The 24,549-nt window shown below is 50.6% G+C and overlaps 1 protein-coding gene across 1 annotated transcript in view; it reads left to right on the top strand.

Moving 5' to 3' along the window:
- Nucleotides 1–24,549, top strand: part of LTBP2 (latent transforming growth factor beta binding protein 2) — a 113,759-nt gene that overhangs the window by 54,224 nt on the left and 34,986 nt on the right. Inside the window, exons 4-9 of the mRNA XM_004055436.5 lie at nt 1,921–2,111; nt 4,531–4,701; nt 5,200–5,406; nt 6,243–6,529; nt 7,628–7,730; nt 21,583–21,657. Coding sequence (XP_004055484.5) covers nt 1,921–2,111; nt 4,531–4,701; nt 5,200–5,406; nt 6,243–6,529; nt 7,628–7,730; nt 21,583–21,657 — 1,034 coding nt within the window. The remainder of the gene's footprint in view (nt 1–1,920; nt 2,112–4,530; nt 4,702–5,199; nt 5,407–6,242; nt 6,530–7,627; nt 7,731–21,582; nt 21,658–24,549) is intronic.

The following is a 24,549-nucleotide window of genomic DNA, read 5'->3' as shown; positions in this document are numbered from 1 at the left end:
ACAATTCAAGCAGTTGAGATGTCAAAGGACATGAGCGGAGGATTTTCACAAGTGGTAAATAAATACCTGAAATATTTAACCTCAAATATAATTTGTTAAAGGAGAGAAGGGAGGTGAAAAGAACTTGAAGTACCACTTTGTGCTTATTCAAAGCTAGCAAAGTATTAAAAATTAATAATATGCTGTGCTGGCAAGATTGTGCTCTAAGTGGTTCATTTATATATTTGGATGCAACCCTTCCAGAAAGCAATACACCAGCGTGTGCCTACAGACATAAATGTTTGTAACCTTTGCTACAGTCATTCTAGCCCCAGGAATTCATCCTGAAGTTTTTGTTTTGTTTTGCTTTTTGGAGATGGAGTCTCCCTCTGTTGCCCAGGCTGGAGTGCAGTGGCACGATCTCGGCTCACTGCATCTTCCACTTCCTAGGTTCAAGCGATTCTCAGCCTCAGCCTCTCAAGTACCTGGGACCACAGGCATGCACCACCACACCCAGCTAATTTTTGTATTTTTAGTAGAGATGGGGTTTCACCATGTTGACCAGAGTGATCTCGAACTCCTGGCCTCAAGTGATCTGCCCTCATGGACCTCCCAAAGTGTTGGGATTACAGGCATGAGCCACCACGCCCAGCCTCATCCTAAAGTTTTAATCCTTTCAAGATGTTTCCTATAACATTTTTTCAAACATACAAAATAAAATAGAATAGTACAACAAATCTCCCTGTACTAAAGGAATATTTTAACAGAAGACAAAGTCATATAGGTAAGGATGTACACATTTAAAACTTAAAAACAGGCCAGGTGCGGTGGCTCACGCCTGTAATCCCAACACTTTGGGAGGCCAAGGTGGGCAGATCACCTGAGGCCAGGAGTTCAAGACGAGCCTGGCCAACATGGCAAAATCTTGTCTCTACTAAAAGTACAAAAAATTAACCAGGAGTGGTGGAGGGCTCCTCTAATCCTAGCTACTGGGGAGGCTGAGGCGGGAGAATTGCTTGAACCTAGGAGGCAGAGGCCGCAGTGAGCTGAGATCACGCCATTGCACTCCAGCTTGGGCAACGAGAGCCAAACTCGGTCTCAAAAACAAAAACAAGCAAAAAACTTTTAAAAAAATCTAAATATGTAACAGGTAAATGTCTAAATAAGTTGTGATTCATCTTTAGCTGGACTATCATATAGCGATGAACATGACAAATATGACAAATTGAATTGTGTAAAGTGTGATCTAATGTTAAGTGAAAAACGGAATTTAAAATTGTATCTCCAGGTGATGACAATAGCGTAAAATCATATACGTGAGCAAAGGTTGAAAGAAAATATGCAAAAGTATTTGCCGTGTTAGGATGGGAGATGATGAATTCATGTTTTTCTCCTTGAATATTGTTGTTACATTATTCTTACAATAAAAATCAATGAGAGGGAGACTCTAGGCTCTGCCCTGAATCAATCTTGAAGGTGTGTTTGTTGGGCACCTCTTCTACAGGTAATTCATATTAAGGGATATATTAAGAAGTGGTAGGGAGTAGGTACAGGACTTGGTTTTAGGGCAGGGGCTGGTCCATAGTGGGTTCTCAAAGACTCCTGGAATGTCAGAGCTACGTGAGGACCGTCTAACACCCCCATTTTGCAGTTAAGGGTCCTGGGGCCCAGAGGAGCTAAGTGATTTGCCCAGAATAACCCACCAAAAGCGTGGTGATTCCACATAGGGGGTGGTATTTCTACAAAACTAGCCGGCAGGCCTTAGATCAGTCCTTCTGCCTCCGGGGCACCTTCATGTCCGGGAGTCAGCCATACATGGGTGAGAAGGCAGCCAGAGAGCATTTTTCTTGTGCAAAGGTAGAGAGTGGGTGGCTGGATGAGGAGCGGCACAGACACACTGTTCCCAGGGTGCAAACCCCCATGCCGCGGTTGTCTCCACAGGACCCTGAGTGGCCTCAGCCAGACCCACCCTTCCCAGCAGCACGTGGGGTTGTCCCGCACTGTCCGACTTCACCCGACTGCCACGGCCAGTAGCCAGCTCTCTTCCAACGCCCTGCCCCCAGGACCAGGCCTTGAGCAGAGAGATGGCACCCAACAGGCGGTACCTCTGGAGCACCCCTCATCCCCCTGGGGTAAGGATACCCTGTCTTGGGTCCTAGAAGAGCAGGGCCTCTAGAACTCTCTTCTCCCACCTTGGCTTCCGCCTCTGCTCTCACAGAGGGGCTGAGTTGTCACCTTGTCCCTCATTCTTTCAGCCAATCAACAAATGCTTGTTGAGCACCTGCTTTGTGCCGGGGTCCAGGGGTCCTAAACCAGTGGACCTGGACTTCACCCCGTTGCAACCTTTAGACCTAGACTGCTCTATTTCTGCCCAATCTATCATCCCCTCCTGCCTTTGCTTCCCTCATATCCCGCTGTGAACCTCAACTCCCTGGTCCCGCTCGTTCCACCTCATCCCTCCTACAAACCCCAACTCTCCTGGATCAACCCAACCAGTTGTTACCTCAGCACCTACAGCTGCGCCTCTGCTTCCCACAGGAGGAAACAGAATCTCTGTGGATTCACGCCATGGCACACTCTTTGTTATTGCCTGACAACCCCTCCCTGTGTGCCTGGACATTTTCTCCCTCCATTTCTCAGAGCAGCTACTCCATGCCTCCCCTCCCCTCCCCTCCTTTCCCGAGGCCCCATCCATCAGCCCACAGACATGCCCCCACCTCCCAGAGAGCTCCTCAACTTCCTGCCTATCACACCCACCACTCCCCTGTTTACATCTGTGCCTGAGCCCACCTCCTTCCTTTTTTTCCATTTTAAAAATCGAAGTGGAATTCACATAACATAAAATTAACCATTTTAAAGGCTACACTGCAGTGGCTTTTAGTATATTTATAATTGTGTGCAACCATCACCACTATTTCATTCCACAACATTTTTATCACTCCAAATAGAAACCTTGTACCCACTAAGCAGCAGTCACTCCTTATCTCCCCTCCTATCCCTGGCAATCGCTCACCTATTTCCCATCTCTATAGATTTGCATATCCTTGACATTTTACATGAATAGAGTCATACAATGTACCATCTTTTGTGTCTGGCTTCTTTCACTTAGCATTACATTTTCTTTTCTTTTCTTTTCTTTTTCTTTTTTAAGAGACAGAGTCTTGCTCTGTTGCCCAGGCTGGAGTGTGGTGGCGTGATAACAACTCACTATAATCTCAAACTCCTGAGCTCAAGTGATCCTCTCACCTCAGCCTCCAGAGTAGCTGGGACTACAGGCATGCACCACCATGCCCAGCTAATTTTTAAATGTTTTGTAGAGATAGGGTCTTGCATGTTGCCCAGGCTGTTCTCAAACTCCTGGCCTCAAGTGATCCTCCTGCCTCAGCCTCCCAAAGTACTGGGATTGCAGGCGTGAGTTCCTGTGCCTGGCTTAGCATAACGTTTCTGAGGTGTATCCATGTTGCTGTGTGTATCAGTGCTTCATTCCTTTTCATGGTTGACGATTCCTTTCACGCCATCTTGAGGGGGAGGTGTCCCTCTTATCTAAGGCACATTCTGGCACCCTTTGTCATTTCCTTTGGAACGCTGGCATCACTTGTCCCCCCTCTTCTGTATCTTCACCCTCTCCCACCCTCTCAGCCCTTTCCCCTCAACATGTACAATTGCTTACAGCTCTCTCATTCACACACACACACACACACACTTGTTTCTCCACTTTCTTCCTATCTCCTCCCTTCACAGTCAAGCTTCTCAAACTCATGGTCAACACATATTTTTTCAATTTCCTCCCCTCCCATTTCTCCCTCAACCTTCTGCCTCTGGCTTCTGTCCCCAGGCTCCCCGTACTGAATTAATACCCCAATTTCATTGCCACCACTCTTGGAAAATGAAGCGGCCTCAGCTTGCACTGCTGCCATGACCTCCCAAGTGGTCACCCTGCCTCCGGACCCCCCGGCACATCACAGCCAGCATGATGTCTTGCTTAAAAGTCTTCTGCGGCTTCCCCACCACCCACCAAATAAAGTGCCTGATCCTTGTTCTGGTAATCAGGTCCCCCACAAAACCTGACTCTAATCCTTTCAGGCTTTATCTTCTCTTCTCTTAGAAAACTCTCCTCTCTGGCAAGCCGGGGCCGCATTCTGTTCCCTGCCCTTGGGTTCAAAGCCCAGCTGCATCACTTGCTAGCTGCGTCACTTGAGCACCCAAACTTCTCTGGGCCTCAGTTTTCTTAGCTGTAAAATGGACATAGTAGGTTGGATATATGAAAAATACCAACACTCAGCCACAGGAACCTACAAAAATGGCAATTTCTAACATACCACCACTCAAGAGGGTTGATGTGCATGAAGTGTGAGCTTGGTGGCTGGCACATCTGCGAGCTTCTCAAAGGTATCCCTTGCCCCTACGATGGGACCCTGCGTCCAGTAGGTACTCAGCGAATGCCCTTGAGATGAATGCAGCCCTAGTCCCATGGGGCTTTCTAACCAGACTCTGGAGGTCACAGCTGTGCCTCTCAGCCCTGCCCCCTGGACCCAAGCCCTCTCTCTGCAGGGCTGAACCTCACGGAGAAAATCAAGAAGATCAAGATCATCTTCACTCCCACCATCTGCAAGCAGACCTGTGCCCGTGGACACTGTGCCAACAGCTGTGAGAGGGGCGACACCACCACCCTGTACAGCCAGGGCGGCCATGGGCACGATCCCAAGTCTGGCTTCCGCATCTGTGAGTCCCTTTCCTGCTCAGATGGTTCCCAGCTGGCCCTGGAGGGTAGATGGCCAGAGAGCCAGGCCTGCCTTGGACTGGAGCCCGCTGCTCCCAAACTGTGGCTCCACAAGTTGTCCCAAATCACATGGGGAGCTGAGTCCTCACTTGGCAGCCTAGCTGTGTGACTCTAGGAGTCACATAACCTCTCTGAGTCCAAGTTTCCTCAACAGAGAAGAGACAGAGTTCATGATAATGCCACCTCCCCATCTCCCAGGTTATTGTGGGGTGCAGGGAAACACCTAAACAGGCTTTTCAGGAAGGCAGGGGCTGGTTATTATCCACTCTTCTTCACTCTACATGAATGAAGTGGGAAGTCCCTACATTTCAGGGGGCTCTGGGCTACAGGAGCCATCTAGGGTCAGGGTTCTGCCGCCTGTTTCTCTGTGGTGGTCACCGGCCACAGAGCGGGTGCTGCTGTTCTTCCACCGCTGGTTACCTTGAGGGTTGATATTGCAGATTTCTGCCAGATCCCCTGCCTGAACGGAGGCCGCTGCATCGGCAGGGACGAGTGCTGGTGCCCCGCCAACTCTACCGGGAAGTTCTGCCACCTGCCTATCCCGCAGCCGGACAGGGAGCCTCCAGGGAGGGGGTCCCGCCCCAGGGCCTTGCTGGAAGCCCCCCTGAAGCAGTCCACTTTCACACTGCCGCTCTCCAACCAGCTGGGTGAGTGCCGGCACAGCTGGGCCGGCGGGACCCTGGGAGGAGTGCCAGTTGGGTGGAGGCTGTCACCATGGCTGTGACAGGGATAGGGAAGCTGCCTGTAGTCCTTCCTTTATGACCAAACCTCCCTCTTTCTCCTGGCCCTCAGCGCTAAGTTTCATTCCCTCAACTTCTCAGCCCCCTCCCATCGGAATTTATCGACTTGTTTTTGCCCTTTCCCTGTGCTGGGTACCTTGGGGAAGACAAAACAGTGTAAGGGCAGGGTGCCGCCCTCAAGGAACCCATGGGCCTGGGTAATAGAGGGAGAATGGATGGGAAATAGAATATCAGCATAAAACATTTCATTTTCCCTGCCTTCCATTATTAGGTGCCAAAAAAATACAGAATGCTTTAGGGGATCAGGGGATGGAGAAGCTCCTAATCCCAGAGTGCTCTGGGACAGCTGCGTGGAGGGGATGGACTGCAGTTAGGCCTGAAACAATGGGTAGCATCTGGTTAAGCAGAGGGACTGGCACAAGCAAAGGCACGGAGGTGGGGCCATGCAGGAGACAGGTGGCTGGAGTTCCAGGGTTGGCCAGGGTCATGGGGGAGGTAGAATCAGGAAGGTAGCTTGGAATGTGATAATGAGGCTCCTTCAGTGACGGAGTTTGCACTTCATCCCGTCCCCACAAGGGATCATTCTGGGGTTCTAACTTGGGAGCAAAGAAATGGAAGGAGAGTTTTGGGGTGACACATAGCCAGTGGCCTGCTTGGCCCAGGGGTGGTGGATACCCTTCAGAGGGTTGGAAATGAGGGTGGGGCCCTGCTTCCCTGGCTCTGACTCTAGTCCCTGTGCCCAGCCTCCGTGAACCCCTCCCTGGTGAAGGTGCATATTCACCACCCGCCCGAGGCCTCAGTGCAGATCCACCAGGTGGCCCAGGTGCGGGGCGGGGTGGAGGAGGCCCTAGTGGAGAACAGCGTGGAGACCAGACCCCTGCCCTGGCTGCCTGCCAGCCCTGGCCACAGCCTCTGGGACAGCAACAACATCCCTGCTCGGTCTGGAGAGCCCCCTCGGCCACTGCCCCCAGCAGCACCCAGGCCTCGAGGACTGCTGGGCCGGTGTTACCTGAACACTGTGAACGGACAGGTGAGAACACAGCTCTGGCCTCAGCCCTGGATGCTTCCAGGACGGCAGTTGTCCCCAGTCTGCCCTTCTCCGCCTCTCTGTCCTCTTTGTTCTTATGGAATGTGAGTGTCTGCAGAGTCTCCCATTTCCCAGACGGGAAAACCCAAGGCATGAAATTGTCCATGTATGGAGAGTCTGGGCCTCCTTCCTGGGCTCTACTTGGTGCTTGTCAATACCAGGCACACAGAAGAGGACCCAAGGAAGTTCCCCTCTGGAGGAGCTGTCACCAGCATCCTCAGGTGAAGGCAGCCTAGAGATGCTGATCCTATGACCCCTGGCACATGGACCAGTGGGGCTGTTAGGATCTGGCCCGGAGTTTTTTATCCAGTTGAGGCTACAGTTGGGGTCACAGAGGTGTGGAATTAACAAATGGAGGTTAACCCCAAAGCCCTGGTGGTACAAAGATGAGAGATACTCCTATTGCCCTCTGGAACCATCCTCAGCTCATAATGGGAAATCAGGGAAGATTTTCTGAGGCCAGGCACCCAAGAATAGGGGTTAGACCAGACCCAGTACGGTTTTTCTTGGGGTTGCCAGGAAACCGCTTAGTTTCCAGAAACTAAGGTATTTCCAGAAACCCTATCTGAGATTAGGGAACTGGAGGAGGTGGGACAGCCAAGGGGTAAACACCCTGAATTCCCAGATCGTCCCTGGCCTCTCACCTTGGGGTGTCCCTGAGCCTGGGGCTCTGCTCACAGGGCCCACACTGTGGGTGACCCTGCGGTTCCCTGGAGGTAGGCAGAGGAAGCTCTTCCTTTAGGACCCTTTGTCTGTGGTTGGGGCCATGGAGGGTGGTGGTTTGCAGCCCCGCACAGGGCAGATCTTGTGTCTGGGGTGTCCCATCCACACACAAGGTTCGGGGCTGGGAGAGTGCATGGCAGGTTTCTCTGCTTCCTTCTGCGATATGGGCTGACTCCCTTCTCCCCTTCTTTGGCTGGGGACATCCTCTGGCAGAATGTGGGGAGTGAGCTCTGTGTCCTAGGCTTTTCCGGGACATCTCTGTGCACAGCCTGGGAGGGAAGAGGGGGTGGTCACAGGTGTCCATGCCCTCTCTTCCAGTGTGCCAACCCTCTGCTGGAGCTGACTACCCAGGAGGACTGCTGTGGCAGTGTGGGAGCCTTCTGGGGGGTGACTTTGTGTGCCCCATGCTCACCCAGACCAGGTGAGTGCTGGAGTCCAAGGTCACGTGTTGTGGGGGAAGCTCTCTCTGGGCCTGCCCTCTCCTGCCAGGGTTTCCCCTCCAGGGTGTCAGAGGCCAGGCAGGTAGAACAGGCTGGTAAACTGCAGACTTCCCAGACCTGCCTTGAAGGTGTTTCTGGCCAGCACTGAGGCTCCTGGCAGCCCTCTGCTGGTGCATCTGATTGCCTGCAAGGGCCTGCTCTCTCTTGCAGAGATTCTCGATCAGATTTTAGGGATTTCACTCAGTGTTCCCCTGCACACCCCTCCCAGACGCCAGGGGTCCAGAGATCTTGATTCAGTGATTCAGTGTTTTCTTTATTCTCTCCCTGATGGGGCCCCCAGGCCTCCTCTTTATCTCCTTACCTCCTGTTCCAGCCTCCCTGACTTTGAATTAGGGTTGAATGTCTGTCCAAGATGTCCTCATCCTTGGGGTATGGGAGCCCTAGTCCCTTGCCCTCTTTTGGACAATGGGAAAAACCTAACATGCGTTCATTTATTCATTCATTCATTCAGCAAATACTCACTGGGTGCCTTGTATGTGCCAAGGACTGCAATTTCAGGAGTGAGCAAGATGCCTGTTCACGATGCTCTCCCCAGTCTTAGTTGCACAATTGGGAGGAGGGTGACAAGATGCCTGTGCCTGAGTGTGGCTTCTGCCCATTTGTCTGTCTTCTCCCTCCAGGCCTCCTTTCTGGGCCTGGGCCTGAGCCTGGTGTGTATTTCCTTTGCCTGTCAGCAGTCAGCTTGGTCAATCAGCTTTGTCAGGAGGCTGGACAGGAGCCCAAAGATGGGAGGGGCAGGGCTGTTCCTTGCATCAGACTCAGCTGTGGAGCAGTGACTATATTTTCCAAACTAAAAATAAGTGTAGACGGTTTTACAGTGTGATAGAATTTTTGGCGAAGTAGCAAAGGGTAATGTTCAGCTCCCAGGCTTAAATGTCTAACACATACTACGTACCAGTCCCAGCTCTTCCTGATCACCTCTCTCTGCGTCAGTCTCCTGATCTGTAAAATGGAGATAGTAATAGTGCCAGCCTCGTAGGCTGCTGTAGAGATTAAATGAAATGATGCACATGCTTAGTATTAGGTCAATAAACCATGGCTATTACAATCATTATCATTATTGTAATTAGAAAGTATCCCTCAAGAAAGCAAGAAAGGAATGGACCCACTGCACAGGAGATGTGCATCAAACTGCCCAGGTCTCCCCTGTAGGCCAGAGATGTTTCTGCCACTTTTCTTCCTTCCTTGTTTTCTTTTCTCTTTCCTATCAGGCGTTGAACCCTTGAAACTTCTATATCCCACATTCTAATCAGTCGACAAATATTTACATTGACTAAGCCCCCATTTGAAGAGGCCATAGCATGCAGGCCTGGACAGAGAGTAGTGAAGGTGGTAAAAACCGCACCTTCCTCTCCAAGCTTACAATTTAGTGGGTAGTCATAGATGGCTGGTAGGCATCAGAAATGAAGAGGTTTGAGCAGTGTCTGGTCAAGTGCTGAGTGCTGTGCAAACACAGGCAGTGGAACCCAGGCCCCTCATAGGTCCAGTAGCACCTTTGTGCAAATTAGAAAAACCTGCCCTTCCATTTGTTCAAGATCATCTTCATAAATATGCCAATCTAGGATGCCAATGATTCCCTTAGAGATGGTGCTTTTGTGCAGCGCACAACTTGCACATCTGCACACTATGGGATGGGGGCCCTACAGGCTAAACCCTGTGGATCAGGGAAAGCTTCTCAGAGGAGGTGACTTCCAGGATGAGATTTGAAGAATAATTAGGGGTAGGACAGTTAAATAGTGGGGAAGAGTTTAACAACCCAAGGAAATTGCATGTGCAGGCAAGACCAAGAGAATGAGCAACATTTTCTGGAGCACAGTATGTCTCTTGCTGAGCCCTGCTCAGCCCTGGCTCTCCTGTAGAAAGGCAGGCATGTCAGAAGGGTTAGGTGGGGCCAGAGCTCCCAAGTCCCTGCTCTGGGCAGGTTCTGGTTCCCAAGAGCTGGCTCATTCAGACAAGTGGGTGGGGGTCTCTCTCCCTTTACCCCATCAACCCTCTGAGGGGCATGCAGTACCTGCTGCACTGACCAAGGTGCTGACCTGCCCTGGGACCTCCTGATCCAGTTAGGGCTGTCCTAGGAGGGAGCTGGCTTTTCTAGGTGGTAGGAACAATGAGATTTCATCCAAGTGGCAATTCAGGGGTAGCCTTAGAAGTTTCCCCTCCTTGTCTCAGGACTCAGAAGCTGTCACGCTGTTGCCTCTGGAATCTGAGAAATAATGAAGGGGAAGAGTGGGCTCAGCTGCCAACAGCGTGAGTGTAAAGGAGTGGAGTGGTGCAGCTGAGAAACAGGCTTCCAGAAGGGCCTTCTCAGAATCCAGCTTCACTGCTGGGATTCTCCTCTCAGCTGAGGTCTACGCCCCTCTCGGAACCTTCCTCTGGGCAAGTCTTCAGGCCTTAAGGTGTCCTTGATTTGGGTACCAAGCATAATCCTGAGCTCTTGAGATGCAGCCCTCTGGGTGGGGTGTCAGCAATCAGGGCCCCACAGGGTCCTTGGGTCAGTATCTCCTCTCTAATTCACTAAGCCAATCTGACAGTGATGTTAGTGGCCACAGACCTATCAGGTGACATTAGTGAAAATGAAAATAGAGCCACTCTGGATTCTTCACTTATATGTCACATCTGCCGCTTATAGGATTGGAGGGGACAGTGGGAGCACAGGGCCTGCCTGTCCCAAGCTCTGGAGCCCATCAGGGGTGCAGAGATGCAGGCTGTGAGGTCCATGCCAGGGCTGGCTGCTGCCAATGGAGGATTCTAGGCCTGTTGCCCTCAGCCAGGGCTGACAGGCACCATGACCACATCCCCAGATCTTGGAAGCACTTCTGAGAGTGGGGGAGCCCTCCGCTGGAAGGGTGGGGAGCAGGAGAAAAAGGCCAGAGTCTGTACTGAAGCAGCTACCTGCTCGCCCACTTGCTGCACTCCTGGTTCCACCTGTGTGCCAGCCTTGAGAGCTCAGCCCACCTGATGCCCAAGGAACCTGCTCCAAATACAGCTGGTGAGCTCCGTTCAGACAGGGCTAGAGCCCAGTGGCGGTGGGCACGGGAGCAGAGCTCTGTGGATCAGGTGCATGCAGAACACTAATTGTACCCCTCCCCCAACACACCCAACGCTCAGCCCTTGCCCTCGCTCCACCCCATCCCAGATGGTGGCCTCCCCCCACTGTGTTCAGAACATCTCAGCGCGCTGGGCACCAGGGTACAGACCCTGGAATGTCAAGCATCCCAGCACACTGAGCAAGAAATAACAAAGACCAGGGCAACATAAACATCAGAAACACATGAAAGTGCAGTTGGGCATTGTATAGAGAAGGGGCAAGATGTTGGGGAGCCTTGTTTGTGTTGACAGAGTGCCAGGCACCTCGCTTCATGCCTGAACCTGGGGCTGGGGTGGGCACATTTCTTTAAGTGGGGATGACAAGGAAGCTTCTGTACAAGAAGCAGAGGAAGAAAAGACAAGCTGCAAGGGCAGGTTTGGGGAAGGTTAGCAAGACAGACAGGACTTCTGGATCCTAGATCATCCCTGGCACTAGTGGCTTTGCCTCTCTGAGCCCCTATTTCTCCTCTGATAAAATAGGCTTATGCTTCTGGGGGAAGCCTTTGTCATCCCCAGTAAAGTGTTCTAGCAAATCAGGCAGTGGTGGGAGTGATAGGGTGAGCAGCCTGGGAGTGGCTTCATGGCTTCCCTTCAGTCACATTTTGGCTTTGAGGCTCTGTGCTGAACTGTTGAAGAAGGTCCCAGCAGAATGCCACTATTCCTGACATGGAAAAGGACTGCCTTGAAGTCTTAATTGCATGGCATAGGTAAATCCCTTTTGTTCCAGAATTCCACAGAACTTGCATGGAGAGCTGGCCCGGGAGTCAGTCTAGACCAGCCCACAGTTCCCCTCTGCTCCCTTCACTCTGAGTGGTAGAGGTAATGTGTACCCAGCTGAACTCCCAGGACTTAGCCTGAGCCAGGTCTTCCTGACCCCTTGGGATTTATCAAAGGGTCCCAGCTCATAGCCCTCTTCAATCCTCCTGCCAGAGTCTGGAGAACACACGGTTCTCAAAAGCCACTTTGATTGAGGCCACATTTTTGAGTTTTCATCTGAGAAAGACAGACATCTGGGCTGACTGGAAAGTTGGCCACTGCCCCATCTGGCTTGGCACTGGCTGTGTCAACCCCCAGGCCCCTTTGCTGGGACAGGCGGGGCTGGCACATGGCTCAGGGCCTACAGTGGTGGGCTCCAGCTGTTTGCCATGAGATCGTCTTGCCATTTGCCTGGGGTGGGTTGAGTTCACCTCTGAACCCAGGGCCCCCTGTATCTCCAGGGAGAACAGATTCTCTTGCTCTGCCCTTTCAAGGAACTCTGCACCTTTCTCTCTTAAACCAAGAGTAGCCGCCAGTTCCTGAACTTTCACACTACACTGGGCCCTTTACATGTTTTGTCTCACTGAATTTGTACAGCCACCTGCAAGCCCAGGATTTTTAACCCTATTTGATGGATGAGGAAAATGGAGCTCCAAGAAGGGCTGAGGAGCTTGTCCAAAGTCATACATCTAGGGCAGGTAGAGCCAGGATTCCAACCACAGTATGTCTGACTCTCAGCTGTGCAAGATCTCCCTAATCATTCTGGGGAGACCTGAGCCTCCCTGAAGGAAACAAAGATCAGGATGCTAGACTGGAATTCTGCAGCCAAGAGGATGCGCATCAAGATTGGGTTTTGTGAGTTACTTGTGCTATGTCCGTCAAGAAGATTTGGGTTAGATAGAGGGGCAGGTTAGCAACATGTAGCCCCGGCCTGCGTTAAGAGAAATAATTGCCCTAGGGAGAAGGGTGTAGGCTTTCCCCCACGTGGTTCTCGAGAGAAATATCCAATGTGTGGTGTTTCTGGTAACCAGAGCTCGACTTGAAACTGATCACAAGGGACAACTTATTAAAAACTGCAGGTGCCCAGCAATAAAATGGGTTGTGCCTAAAAGTAGTGGGCTCCAGATCACAGGGAGAATGACTACCAAGAACAGATTTTTCATAGGAGTCGACAAAGAAAATTGATTTTTGAGGAAATGGGGGTTTTTAGAGATGTTTGAAAATGTATTTGAACCTTCCAACAGAAAGAAGGCTTTGCTTTGGTCCTGACCCTTGCACATGACGAGAGTTATAGGTGTAGCTCTGTGATGCCAGCCCCTGGGGAGGATGGGTATGTGAGGATGCTGGGGGCATGAGGGGCAGAGAGCCTTAGGGCAGGACACAGCAGCAACGCCATTATTATCACCCTCGTCGTCATTCACAACCATTTATTCAGAGTACTTATAAGTGCCAGGCACGGTGCTAAGTGCTTTTTCATTTTCTTGCATCCTAACAATATTTCTAGATGTTGGGTGCTATTATCCCCATTTTACAGAAAAGAAAATTGGGCCTGAAACTCCCGGCCTATCTGACTCCAGATGCCTGCTTCCAGCCACTCTGCAAGTGGCCTCTCTGTGCTGCTTCTTGCACCCGGCACAAGCATTTGCTGAACTGGAGGACCCCGGCTTGGGGAACAGCTGTGCTGGGGTGGGGCTCCTGTTCTCTGGGATTCTGGATGAGATGCCCAGTCCCCTACTCTAAAGAAATGGGATTTTCAGAATTCCAATTGTCAGCTGAAAAGGCAGTGTCTCTTTGGCTCAGAGATGTTCTGAGAGCTTCTTCCAAGGGACTTGAAGCCTGCTGGGAATGAATTGTGCCTCAGGCTTAAGTGAGCACCCTCCCAACCCAGCAGGGGTGGGTGTCACTGACATGTGGCACCTCTAGCCTGGAGAGCGGAGGAAGGGCTGGGGCAGGGGTGGCTAGGTGGCACCTGCCTGAGCCAGGGGTCTGATCAGACTCTTTTTCGACCTCACTGTTTTTGGTGACTTTGGTTCTATCTTGCTCTGAGGAGGCAGTCAGAGGCCATCTTTGGGCAGAATGTCCATAATCACTGGGGGGCCCCACTGGTCCTTCACCAAGGAGGGAAATCTGAATAATGGACATTATGAGAATTCCTAAAATGGGACAAGTGTTGTGCTCAGAGTTGTACATGCTTATTTCGTGTTCATAATAACCCCATGAAGAGGGACTTTTCATCTCCAGTTTACTGATAAGAAGACCCAGCCTCAAAGAGGTTGTGTAACCTGCCCAAATTCACCCAGCTAGTGAGGGACAGTGGGCCAGCATGCCAGCCTTGAGACTGTGGGGAAGGAAGGGAGAAAGGGAGGAAGGAAGGGAGGGAGGGAGGAAGGTAGGAAGGAAGGAAGGAAGGAAAAAGGGAAGGAAGGAAGGAAGGAAAAAGGGAGGGAAGGCAGGCAGGCAGGCTCTATAGGGTTTGTGCCATGCATCTGCGAGGTTCAGTCTGACATTTATTGTTTCAGCAAAGCTAATCCTCACAATGACTCCACAAGCTGAGTCTTCATCCTCACTTTTTTTTTTTTTTTTTTGAGACGGAGTCTCGCTCTGTCACCCAGGCTGGAGTGCAGTGGCGCGATCTCAGCTCACTGCAAGCTCTGCCTCCTGGGTTCATGCCATTCTCCTGCCTCAGCCTCCCAAGTAGCTGGGACTACAGGTGCCCGCCATCACGCCCAGCTAATTTTTTGTATTTTTAGGAGAGACAGAGTTTCACCGTGTTAGCTGGGATGGTCTCAATCTCCTGACCTCGTGATCTGCCTGCCTTGGCCTCCCAAAGTGCTAGGATTACAGATGTGAACCACCATGCCCAGCCCAGTCCCCACTTCTACCGATGAAAAAATTCAGCCAGGCGCGGTGGCTCACGCCTGTAATCCCAACACTTTGGGAGACCAAGATGGGCAGATCACGAGGTCAGGAGTTTGAGAACATCCTGGCCAACATGGTGAAACCCCGTCTCTCTACTAAAAATACAAAAATTAGCTGGGTGTGGCAGCGCGTGGCTGTAATCCTGTTTACTCAGGAGGCTGAGGCAGGAGAATTGCTTGAACCCAGGAGGCAGAGATTGCAGTGAGCTGAGATCGTGCCACTGCACTCCAGCCTGGTGACAGAGCTAGACTCCGTCTCAAAAAAAAAAAAAAAAAAAAAAAAATTCAGGCTGAGAGGTTAAGAAATGTGCCCCAGGTCACACAGGTAGTCAGAGTGGAGCCTGGGATTAGATGTGGGTCTGGCTGCCCCAGCACCTGCACTCCTACTGGGGGAGTAGAATTTTCTCTCCAGTTTGCCCTTCTGAGGTTTGCAAATCAAAGGGGCAAGGCACCAGCCTGCTCACGCGTCCCTGTGGCACTGAGCTTGGCCTCGCCAGGCATGTATGTGTCTGTCCCTGGGCAGACGGGCTGTGTGGTAGGGACCTTTCACATCTCCCTGCTGCAGGCACCTGTCATCACAGGCTGAGATTGGCACAGCTTGTAAACAGCCCTGTGGCCAGACACTCTTCACTTTCTCCTCCACAGCTCTACTCATGGAGTCAGCGCCAAAACTGTCTCGAGAAATTAGTTTGCCTTTACTGAGGCCTCCTTGGGAGTCCCAGCAGCCGAGGGGGAGAGTTAGCAGGGCAGGGGCAGGCTGCAGCCAGGAGCCCATCTGCTTCTTTCTTCAGTTTGTGAGCAACTGAGGCACAGCAGAGGGTGGACAGGGCCGAGGCCAGGGAATCAGAAGACCATATGTCCCGATGTCCTTACCAGGAAGGTTCCCCACATCCGCCCTGCATGCTTCATGGGCATTTGTGATGTGAACTCCTTGGAGTTCAGGTCGGTCCCCACTGATCCTGGGCAGCTGCTTTGGCTTTCCCAAGTCTAAGAGTCTGAAAGGCAAGGACACTGCAGCCCTGCAAGGCCTCCTTGAAGCATCCGTGGGAGTCACAGCTTAGCCACTCTCTCTCCCCAGGTCTCACAGATTCTCTTCTTTCTACTCTCTGACCCCTTACCCCTTGTGATAACCTTGATCTGGCTGAGGAGCCACAAGGGGTAGGATGAGTTCTACACCATTTCCTTTGTCAGTTCCGCCCAGCACTTTGGTTATGCACATCGTGGATCACTTACCAGGCATCTGTTCAGTTCTTCTGACCTCCTTCTGAGTATCCCTACTTTTTTTTTTTCTTATTCCCTCTCCTGACCCCTCATTTAAAAACAAGGTAGAGGTTTCCTAGGAAGGGTGCTAGGTTTTCTACTGGGCAGGTACCTCCATTGGTCCCTAGGGTTGTCTGCCTAGACACCCCTAAGGCTTTTCACAAATTTATTTATTTGGAGGCAGTGGGGAGAATGGTTCAGAATTTCTCCTCTGGAGCTAGACTGCCTGAGTTCATAATCCCAGCTCTGTCCACCAGCGGGGTGACCTTGGGTTTGTTTCATAACCTCATCCATTTTATGGATGAACCTCAATTTGCTCATCCATAAAATGGGAATAATATTAGTAAGACTCTCCAAGGACTCTTATGAGCATTAACTAAGTTAATTCGTGTAAAGCCTTTAAAATAGGGCCTGGCCCATAGTAAGTGCCATTTGAGTGTTTGGTCTTCTTATTTGTTCCTATTTTGACTGAGTGCCCACACAGCTCTAGGTGTCATGCTTGGCACCAGAGACATAACAGTGATGAAGAAGAAGACAAGGTCCTTGTCCTCACGTAGCTTATGCTTTGTGGAGAGATGGAAAAGTAAACAGGCAGCCACGACACACCATGAACTGAGTTTTTCGGCTCAAAAGCTAGTGCTGTGACTTGGGCAGGGCTATATGTATTGGGAGCATGCAAGAGGGACACCTGGTGTGGGTGGCAGGGATGGTGATAGGTGTCACCTGCCTTCACCTGTCACAAAGCTCACTGGCTGCTGAATTTTCACCCTGAGCCATATGGCCATCTAAACTTCCACTTTCTCCCAAGGAGATTTAACCTGAATTTAACCTATATATATATAAAAATATATATATATAACCTATATATATTTTAAATATATATATTTTTAACATATATATATATATATATATTTTTAACATATATATATATATATATATATATATATATTTTTTTTTTTTTTTAAGATGGAGTCTCGCTCTGTTGCCCAGGCTGGAGTGCAGTGGCTCCATCTCGGCCCACTGCAAGCTCCGCCTCCTGGGTTCACGCCATTCTCCTGCCTCAGCCTCCCAAGTAGCTGGAACTACAGGCACCCGCCACCACGTCCCGCTAATTTTTTGTATTTTTAGTAGAGATGGGGTTTCATCATGTTAGCCAGGATGGTCTCGATCTCCTGACCTCATGATCCGCCCGCCTCGGCCTCCCAAAGTGCTAGGATTACAGGCGTGAGCCACTGCGCCTTATTTATTTATTTTTAAGACATGGTCTCACTCTGTTGCCCAGCATGGAGTACAGAGGCCCAGCATGGAGTACAGAGGCATGATCTCAACTCACTGCCACCTCTACCTCCTAGGCTCAAAGAATTCTCCCACCTCAGCCTCCTGAGTAGCGAGGACCACAGGCTCATGCCACCACGCCCGCTGACTTTTTGTATTTTTGGTAGAGACAGGGTTTTGCCATGTTGCCCAGGCTGGTCTCGAGTTCCAGAGCTCAGGTGATTCACTCGCCTCAGCCTCCAAAAGTGCTGGGATTACAGGCATGAGCCACCATGCCCGGCCTTAACCTGATTTTTTGGATTCAATGCTGTACTTGGTCTTACAGAAGCTAGGAACTAGCCCCTTATAGACTGTCTCTGAGAGGTGTGAGGAGGGGTGCTGAGGGCCCTGGTTTTGGGGTGGAGGTTGTTGGTAAAAATGGGAGTTTCCCCAGAGACAGTGGCTTGGCATTTATTTCCCTCTAGAAGCCTGCCTTCATGAAGAATTGCCCACGCAACACACTCCCTTCAGGCCAGCAAGGGGGCAGGTTCCCCTTATTAAGGAGGAGACCACTTTATATAAAAAGCACATACATGTATCCAGACTAATGGGTGGACCCAGCTCCTCTGAGATTCACTCATTCCTCGGGTTCTCACAGTTTTCTGCAGGTGCCAGCAGCTGGTTCCACTCTTGCTTCCTGCTCTCATCCAAGCTCTCTGCTGCTACCCCTTCTGATCACTAAAGAAGCAGGGGCCTCTGCTTCCTCCCTTTCCCTCTTCCTCTCAGTCTCCGTCTCCGTCTCCCTCTGTTGCCCAGGCTGGAGTGTAATAGCACAGTCACAGCTCACTGCAGCCCTGACCTCCCAGGCTCAAGTGATCCTCCTACCTCAGCCCCCAGAGTAGCTGGGACCACAGGCATGAACCACCATGCCCAGTTAATCTTATTTTTTTTGTAGAGACGGGGTTTTGCCATGTTGCCCAGGCTGGTCTCAAACTCCTGGACTCAAGGGACACTCCTGCCTCGGCCTCCCAAAGTGTTGGGATTACAGGTGTGAGCCACCATGCCCAACATCATTTCTCCCTCTTGACATCTAGAGAGTTGATACCTTTCTGGCCTGCTGGCTCACCCAGCTCTTCCTGATCTCTCTCTCTCTCTTAGAGAAGCGCAGTGGAAGGTAGGAGAAAGGATGTGGCCTTCACAGCTAGAGGCCCGATTTCAACCCTGCCTCTGCTCCAGCAACTTTGTTACCTGGGTCTGTTACTTACCCCTCACTGAGCCTTGCTTTCCTAATCTGTAAAATGGCGATGACGGTCCCTGCCTTAGGGGGTAATTGTTGTGAGAAACAGACATGACCATGTGTACCCATGGCCTTGCAATTCTGAAGCACTGGACAAATGTGCACTTGGTCTCTTTCCTCAACCCTCTGGCAGCAGCCTTGCATCATTCTTTCCCACCTTCTGCTCCTCATAATGTTCACAGGCTGCATCTAATCAGCCTGCCTTCTGAGTTTCTCCAAAGGACTTCTCTTTCTTCCCTCCTCTCTGTCCTCAGTTTATACCACCAGGCCCCACGCCAGGGACGTGCATATTTCCCAGCCTCACTCTCATCTTTCCATCTCCTTCTCAGCGTTTTCAGAATCCCCGTGTGTCTCCACAAGAGTGGCCTTCCAGGCTGGACCCTGGTCCCTACATGGAACGTGCAAATCCGGAGCGGGCCAGTCCTGGCAGGAAAACATTTTTGAACTTCAGTTTACATTTTTTAATCTTAAAAAAGTTAAGCATTACTAATTTATGTCCTCACTTGGTCTGTCCCTATGTCAGGCTGTCACATGTCATGCTTGGCACACAGTGTGTCCTCAGGGAAGAGTGGGGCTTCCAAGAAAATGTGGCGCCTCCTTCTATTTGTCTTTGGCATATTGCAACACAGTGCAGTTCACAGTGCTGTGTTTACTGGATTTTTTAGTTATGTATTCTGGTGTTAACTAAACTAACCCACACAAAATGGAGAGGTGGCTCTTAAAAGCTCCTGCAAAGAAACTGTGGATGCAAAATGACACTAGTCCCATAATCACAAGCAATCATTAAAAAACGCAATGCCGATCCTTCTCAGGGGGTCTTACCATGTCACTCAGCCTTATTACAAAGTAAAAATCGTGACGACCTATCAGATGTGACCCCCAAGTACCCCAGGATCCAAATGATCAAGAAGACTCTATGAAATACAGATTGATGTAGGCCATTACTACTAATAACAAACCTTGCGCTAAGTGTGTAAGTGCCCAGAGAGAGCAGCTAATGGTGAAATAATAGCTATCTTGATTAGAAAAACATTTTAAACCACCAAGACACTCAAACTTTGCTGTACAATTGGATAAAGGATAAATATCTCTAACATGCCTCTTGGTATTTGCAAGAATTCATTTCAACAATAAAAATATATGAAAGGCTGGGTGCGGTGGCTCATGCCTATAATTCCAGCACTTTGGGAGGCCAAAGCAGGCGGATCACCTGAGGTCAGGAGTTCGAAACTAGCCTGGCCAACATGGTGAAACCCTGTCTCTACTAAAGATACAAAAGTTAGCCAGCCCTGGTGGCACATGCCTGTAATCCCAGCTACTCGGGAGGCTGAGGCAGGAGAATTACTTGAACCCAGGAAGTGGAGGTTGCAGTGAGCCGAGATCACGCCACTGCATTCCAGCCTGTGCGACAGAGCAAGACTCCATCTCAAAAAAAAGAAGAAGAAGAAGAAAAAAATATGAATAACTCTCTTTTTGTAAACCACTAAAGGATGAACCAGTGGACATATATTCGCAACAGTAAATGACTTCCTGGATGACAATAAGCTTTAGCAAACAACACTGAAAGTGTAGCTACTGATGTTATGACTGGGAGAAAAAGGAATTGGGATAAGGTAACAGAGATGGAGGGTGCAGCATTCAGAGACAAGCTATTGCCACAAAGGAGTCAAAGCTAGAAGACGGCAAATTGCTACAGGAAGCCATCATGCAGCTACCTTTATAGAGCAAGACCTTTGAAATATCGTGGTATATTTATGGAACTTTGTATGGAATAAGGTCTGTGGCAATTGCTCGTGCCTGCTTAGAATTGCTGGCTATCTATAGGCAAAAGAATTGTCAGACTTATAGCTGAGTTCTCTTTTTGTTCCACAAAAGATAGTATTCCCCTGCCTTTTCCTGTGAAGACAGGTGGCGATCAGAAGTATGCCTCCTGCTAGAGCTTTTCAAGAGGGTTGGCACACTAGTCTGTTCCTCCAAAGTAATGGAGATTTTTTTCCTGTTTTTATTTAATGTCAACTCTTTGGTTTTGTTATTTTTTTCTCTGTAAAGTAAGGGGGAATGTTGTGATTCCCCCTTACAGGATGTGTATCAGCATAAAAATACTGAGAATAATTTCCTTGTTGGTCAATCTGCAATCAGACATCTGTGTATTTTTAGTATTTCAAAATAAAAAGCAAAAAGTAATAACAATAAAACCCATGTTATATATATAACATGCATGTAGTATAGTAGATACTATATGTAATAACTATGTATGTGAAGTATATAATACATTTTTCTTAGTATTAACAAAATTTTAATTGACAAATAAAAATTGTATATATTTGTGGTGCACAACTATTTGTTTGTTTGTTTTGAGATGGAGTCTTGCTCTGTCACTCAGGCTGGAGTGCAGTGGCGCAACCTCAGCTCACTGCAACCTCCCCCTCCTGGGTTCAAGCGAGTGTCCTGCCTCAGCCTCCTGAGTAGCTGGGATTACAGGCATGTGCTGCCATGCCCAGCTAATTTTCATGTTTTTAGTAGAGATGGGGTTTCACCATGTTAGCCAGACTGGTCTCGAACTCCTGACCTGAGGTGATCCACCTGCCTTGGCCTCCCAAAGCACTGGGATTAAGGCATGAGCCACTGCGCCTGGCTGGTACACAACTGTTGTTCTGAAACAGGTATACATTGTAAAGTGGCTAAATTGCACCCATGTGTATTACCTCATATATTTATTTTTTGTGGTGAGAACACTTAAAATCTACTCTCTTAGCAATTTTCAAGAATACAAGACACTGTTATTAACCATAGTCACTATGTCATACAACAGATCCTTTGAACTTATTCCTCCTGTATCTAACTGAAATGTTGTACCCTTTGATCAATATCTCCCGTCTCCCCCAGGCCCTGGTAACTACCATTCTACTCTGCTTCTATGGGTTTGCTTTTCTTAGGTCCCATATGTAAGTGAGATCATGTGATATTTGTCTTTCTGTGCCTGTCTTATTTCACTTAGTACTGCTTTTAATAAAAGCGAGGTGGGCTGAGAGGAGTCTGGTGAGAACCAGGGAGCACAGCTGCCCAGGGCGATGGCTTCGGGGGCTGGGGCTCACTGCTGCCGGGTGGGCTGGACATCCAGACTGCACCCGCTTCCCAGCATGGGTGACAGAGGAGCCCAGGGGCCGTCCAGTGAGACCTGTCTGTATCTCCACTCTTCAGCCTCCCCGGTGATTGAGAATGGCCAGCTGGAGTGTCCTCAGGGGTACAAGAGACTGAACCTCACTCACTGCCAAGGTAGGACCCCCAGGGCCAGGGCTGTGCTCAAGGATGCCGGGGCACACTCCCAGCACCAGACAGGAGGGGTGTCTGTCACTGGCCGAGTGGTCTCCACTGAGTCCCTCTAAGCCCCAGCTTTGGGGAGTGGTGGGGGGCTGCTGATTCCAGGGGCCTAAGGAAATCCAGGGACTTGCTTGAGAGTGACAGAGGAAGCCAAGGGGGCCGACACCTCCCCTCGTCCCCATCTCCACCCACACCCACCTGGAACACAGGCTAGGGGCTCTAGGCTATGTGGGGCTGTGTCTGAAGGGGCCACCCCAGTCTGTGCACTTCCACTTTTCTCCTGAGCTGGTCTCCCTGGAATGGGAAGAATTTCAGCTCTAGGGTGGGAAATCAAGTCAGCCTGAGTTGTTGGGGCCTCTGTGGGCTTTTCCCAACTGAAAACCTTTAGCTACTCAGGCTTCCCTCCCACTTGCTTCAACCCATAGCCAGGAAAGGGAACGGGGAGCACAGGGGCTTCCTGCCTGGGACAGGCTCCTGGGGCTGGCAGAGGCCAGTGGGGAACAAGGTGGCTTCCCTGTGGGGAGCTTTGACAACTGGACAAACAGTTGTCTGTATGGTTTGCTTTGGGTGGAGCTGGGTCAGAGACAGGGGATTGACCCAGATGGCCTCCAAGGTGCCCTCCTCCTGGAGGTTGCTTCAGAGAGAGGAGTCTGGGGAAGCTCTGCATGGCTGGGCTGTCTTCCTTGGGGGTGCCAGGCTGCAGAAGTGATTCCTAGCCTGTGGATAAGCAAAGGTGCTGGGGCCAAGCAAAAGGGCAGGTCTCTGGCCCAGCCTAGTCCAGAGTCAGACTCCCTCAGGAGCCAGTGGTTTGAGGGCCAAGCAGACAGTGGATGTAGGGAGAAATACGTATTTTTGCCTTTGGAGGGTACATCGGGGCTGTTCATGTCTAAACAGTCACCAGTTCCTTTTCCTCCTGGTACGTTTCCCAATCTGGAGCTTTAAGGTTATACTCAGGATCTCAAATGGGCTCTCTGCCCTCCCTCTACTGAGCCCCAAGATTCAGGACACCAAAGGACCTTCCCTCAGGAGGCCCTGCCCCTGAAACCTCCCCTTCCCATGTATGTGGCTGTGGTCTCTGTGTCTGCGAAGGGACCTGCTCATCTCTGCACCCGCATGCGTCATCTCTCCTCTCTCTCCATCCTTCCCTCCTACTTCCACAGAGTATTGGAGGGGAGGTTACTGTGGGCTACATACACTGTGCTAGGAGTACACAGTGATGGAGAAGACAGTCCTGCCCCAAGTGCAGACAGACCCCTGAACAATCATGTCTAATGAGCGGGGCATTCTTGAGAGAAAGCAGCAGTCCCTGAGTGCTACAGGATCCCATGGTGGGGGCGCCTTCCCAGACTGGAAGGATCAGGGAAGGCTTCCTGGAAAAGGTGATACCTAAGGCCAAGACTTTAAAAATGAGTACACGTTGGCCAACTAAGAGGATGCAAGCTCTCCAGGCAATGTGAACCCCATAAGCAAAAGAACAGTTTGTGCTGTCTGGAGTGTCCCAGAAAGTACTGTGTACGTGGCCTGTGTACACACGGGAGATGCCACATGTCTGCCAGTGTCTCATCAGAGCCACCTGTTTACCCACACGCTTTGGGGAAAGGTAGAGGGCCTTGGATACCATGTTAGGGTTTAGAGCCTCCCTCTAAGAAGTGACAGGGAACCCAGAAGCAGAGGGAAGCAAGTCAGATTTGGGTATGGAGGCCCACATCCCACTGTGGCCACAGTCTGGATGCATATGGATCACTGCCCCTTCCCATTTCTCAGTAGCACCTTCCCAGCTCTTATTGGCACCCTGCCACAATGGGGCATCCTACCAAGGAGTAGTGCCCCTTGGTGCTCAGGCTGGGTCACCTTTCAGTCCCTTGTTCCTGTGCCCAGTGCCAATTTCCCCAAACCGGTGGGTGACCTGGCTCTGCAGACACAGGGCTGCCCGTGTTACCGCCTGGCCTGGAGGCAGGTGCCCCTCACAAGCAATTCATGCTCATCATCTCTGCTGCCATCACCACCATCAATAGAAGTGCCATCATCAAGATGGCCCCCAACTCCTCATATCTTAGATTGTGAGGGCTGAGACTTCCCCTTGGCAGGGAGAAGTTTGCAGCAGGAAAAGGGGGTTTCCCCCTTTGAGGTCACAGAAGAAACCAGTGCACCTCCCTTATTTGAAGAACAGCATGAGCCTCCATGGGTCTCTGGGGGGATGCGTGCAGCCTGCACAAGGAAGGGCGTTCAGGAGGACCCGAAGATGTGCCCTTCTGACCCTCAACCTTTGCACACCCTTAACTGTGACCCCTGCTGTCCCCTTCCCCTTCAGTGCCTTCCTCCAGCCTCTGCCTCCTTTTCCTTACCAGGGTCCTCCCTCCTCCAGCTCACTGCAGACATGCTCCCAGGGTCTTGGGGCCTGCAGAGGTGCTTCAGGGACCTCTGGAGGAAGGCTGAATAGGAGGAACTTGGCTGCCCCTTCTCCACCTTCCAACCCACACAGTCCCCCGATCTGTTTCCTGTCTGCATCTCAACATGCCACTCTCCAGCTGAATGACTCTGTGCCCAGTGCCAATTTCCCCAAACCAGTGGGTGACCTGGCTATTCCTGGGACCTCAGTTTCTTCTCCTGTAAAATGAGGACATGTGGGCCTATTTGATAAAATTGTTTGTGAGAATTAAATGGGGTATTGTATGTTAATACCCAGCAGAGTACGTAGCATGTAATAGGTGCTCAATAAACACTAGCGCTTGAGGCCTGGCAAGGCAGCTCATGCTTGTAATCTCAGCACTTCGGGAGGCCAAGGCAGGCAGATTGCTTGAGGCCCAGAGTTTGAGACCAGCCATGGGCAACATGGCGAAAACACAT

This window comes from Gorilla gorilla, chromosome 15, assembly GCF_029281585.2.
Source record: "Gorilla gorilla gorilla isolate KB3781 chromosome 15, NHGRI_mGorGor1-v2.1_pri, whole genome shotgun sequence".
NCBI lineage: Eukaryota > Metazoa > Chordata > Mammalia > Primates > Hominidae > Gorilla > Gorilla gorilla.
The sequence above is the reverse complement of the archived record's forward strand: the minus strand, read 5'-3'. Positions and strand labels throughout refer to the sequence as shown.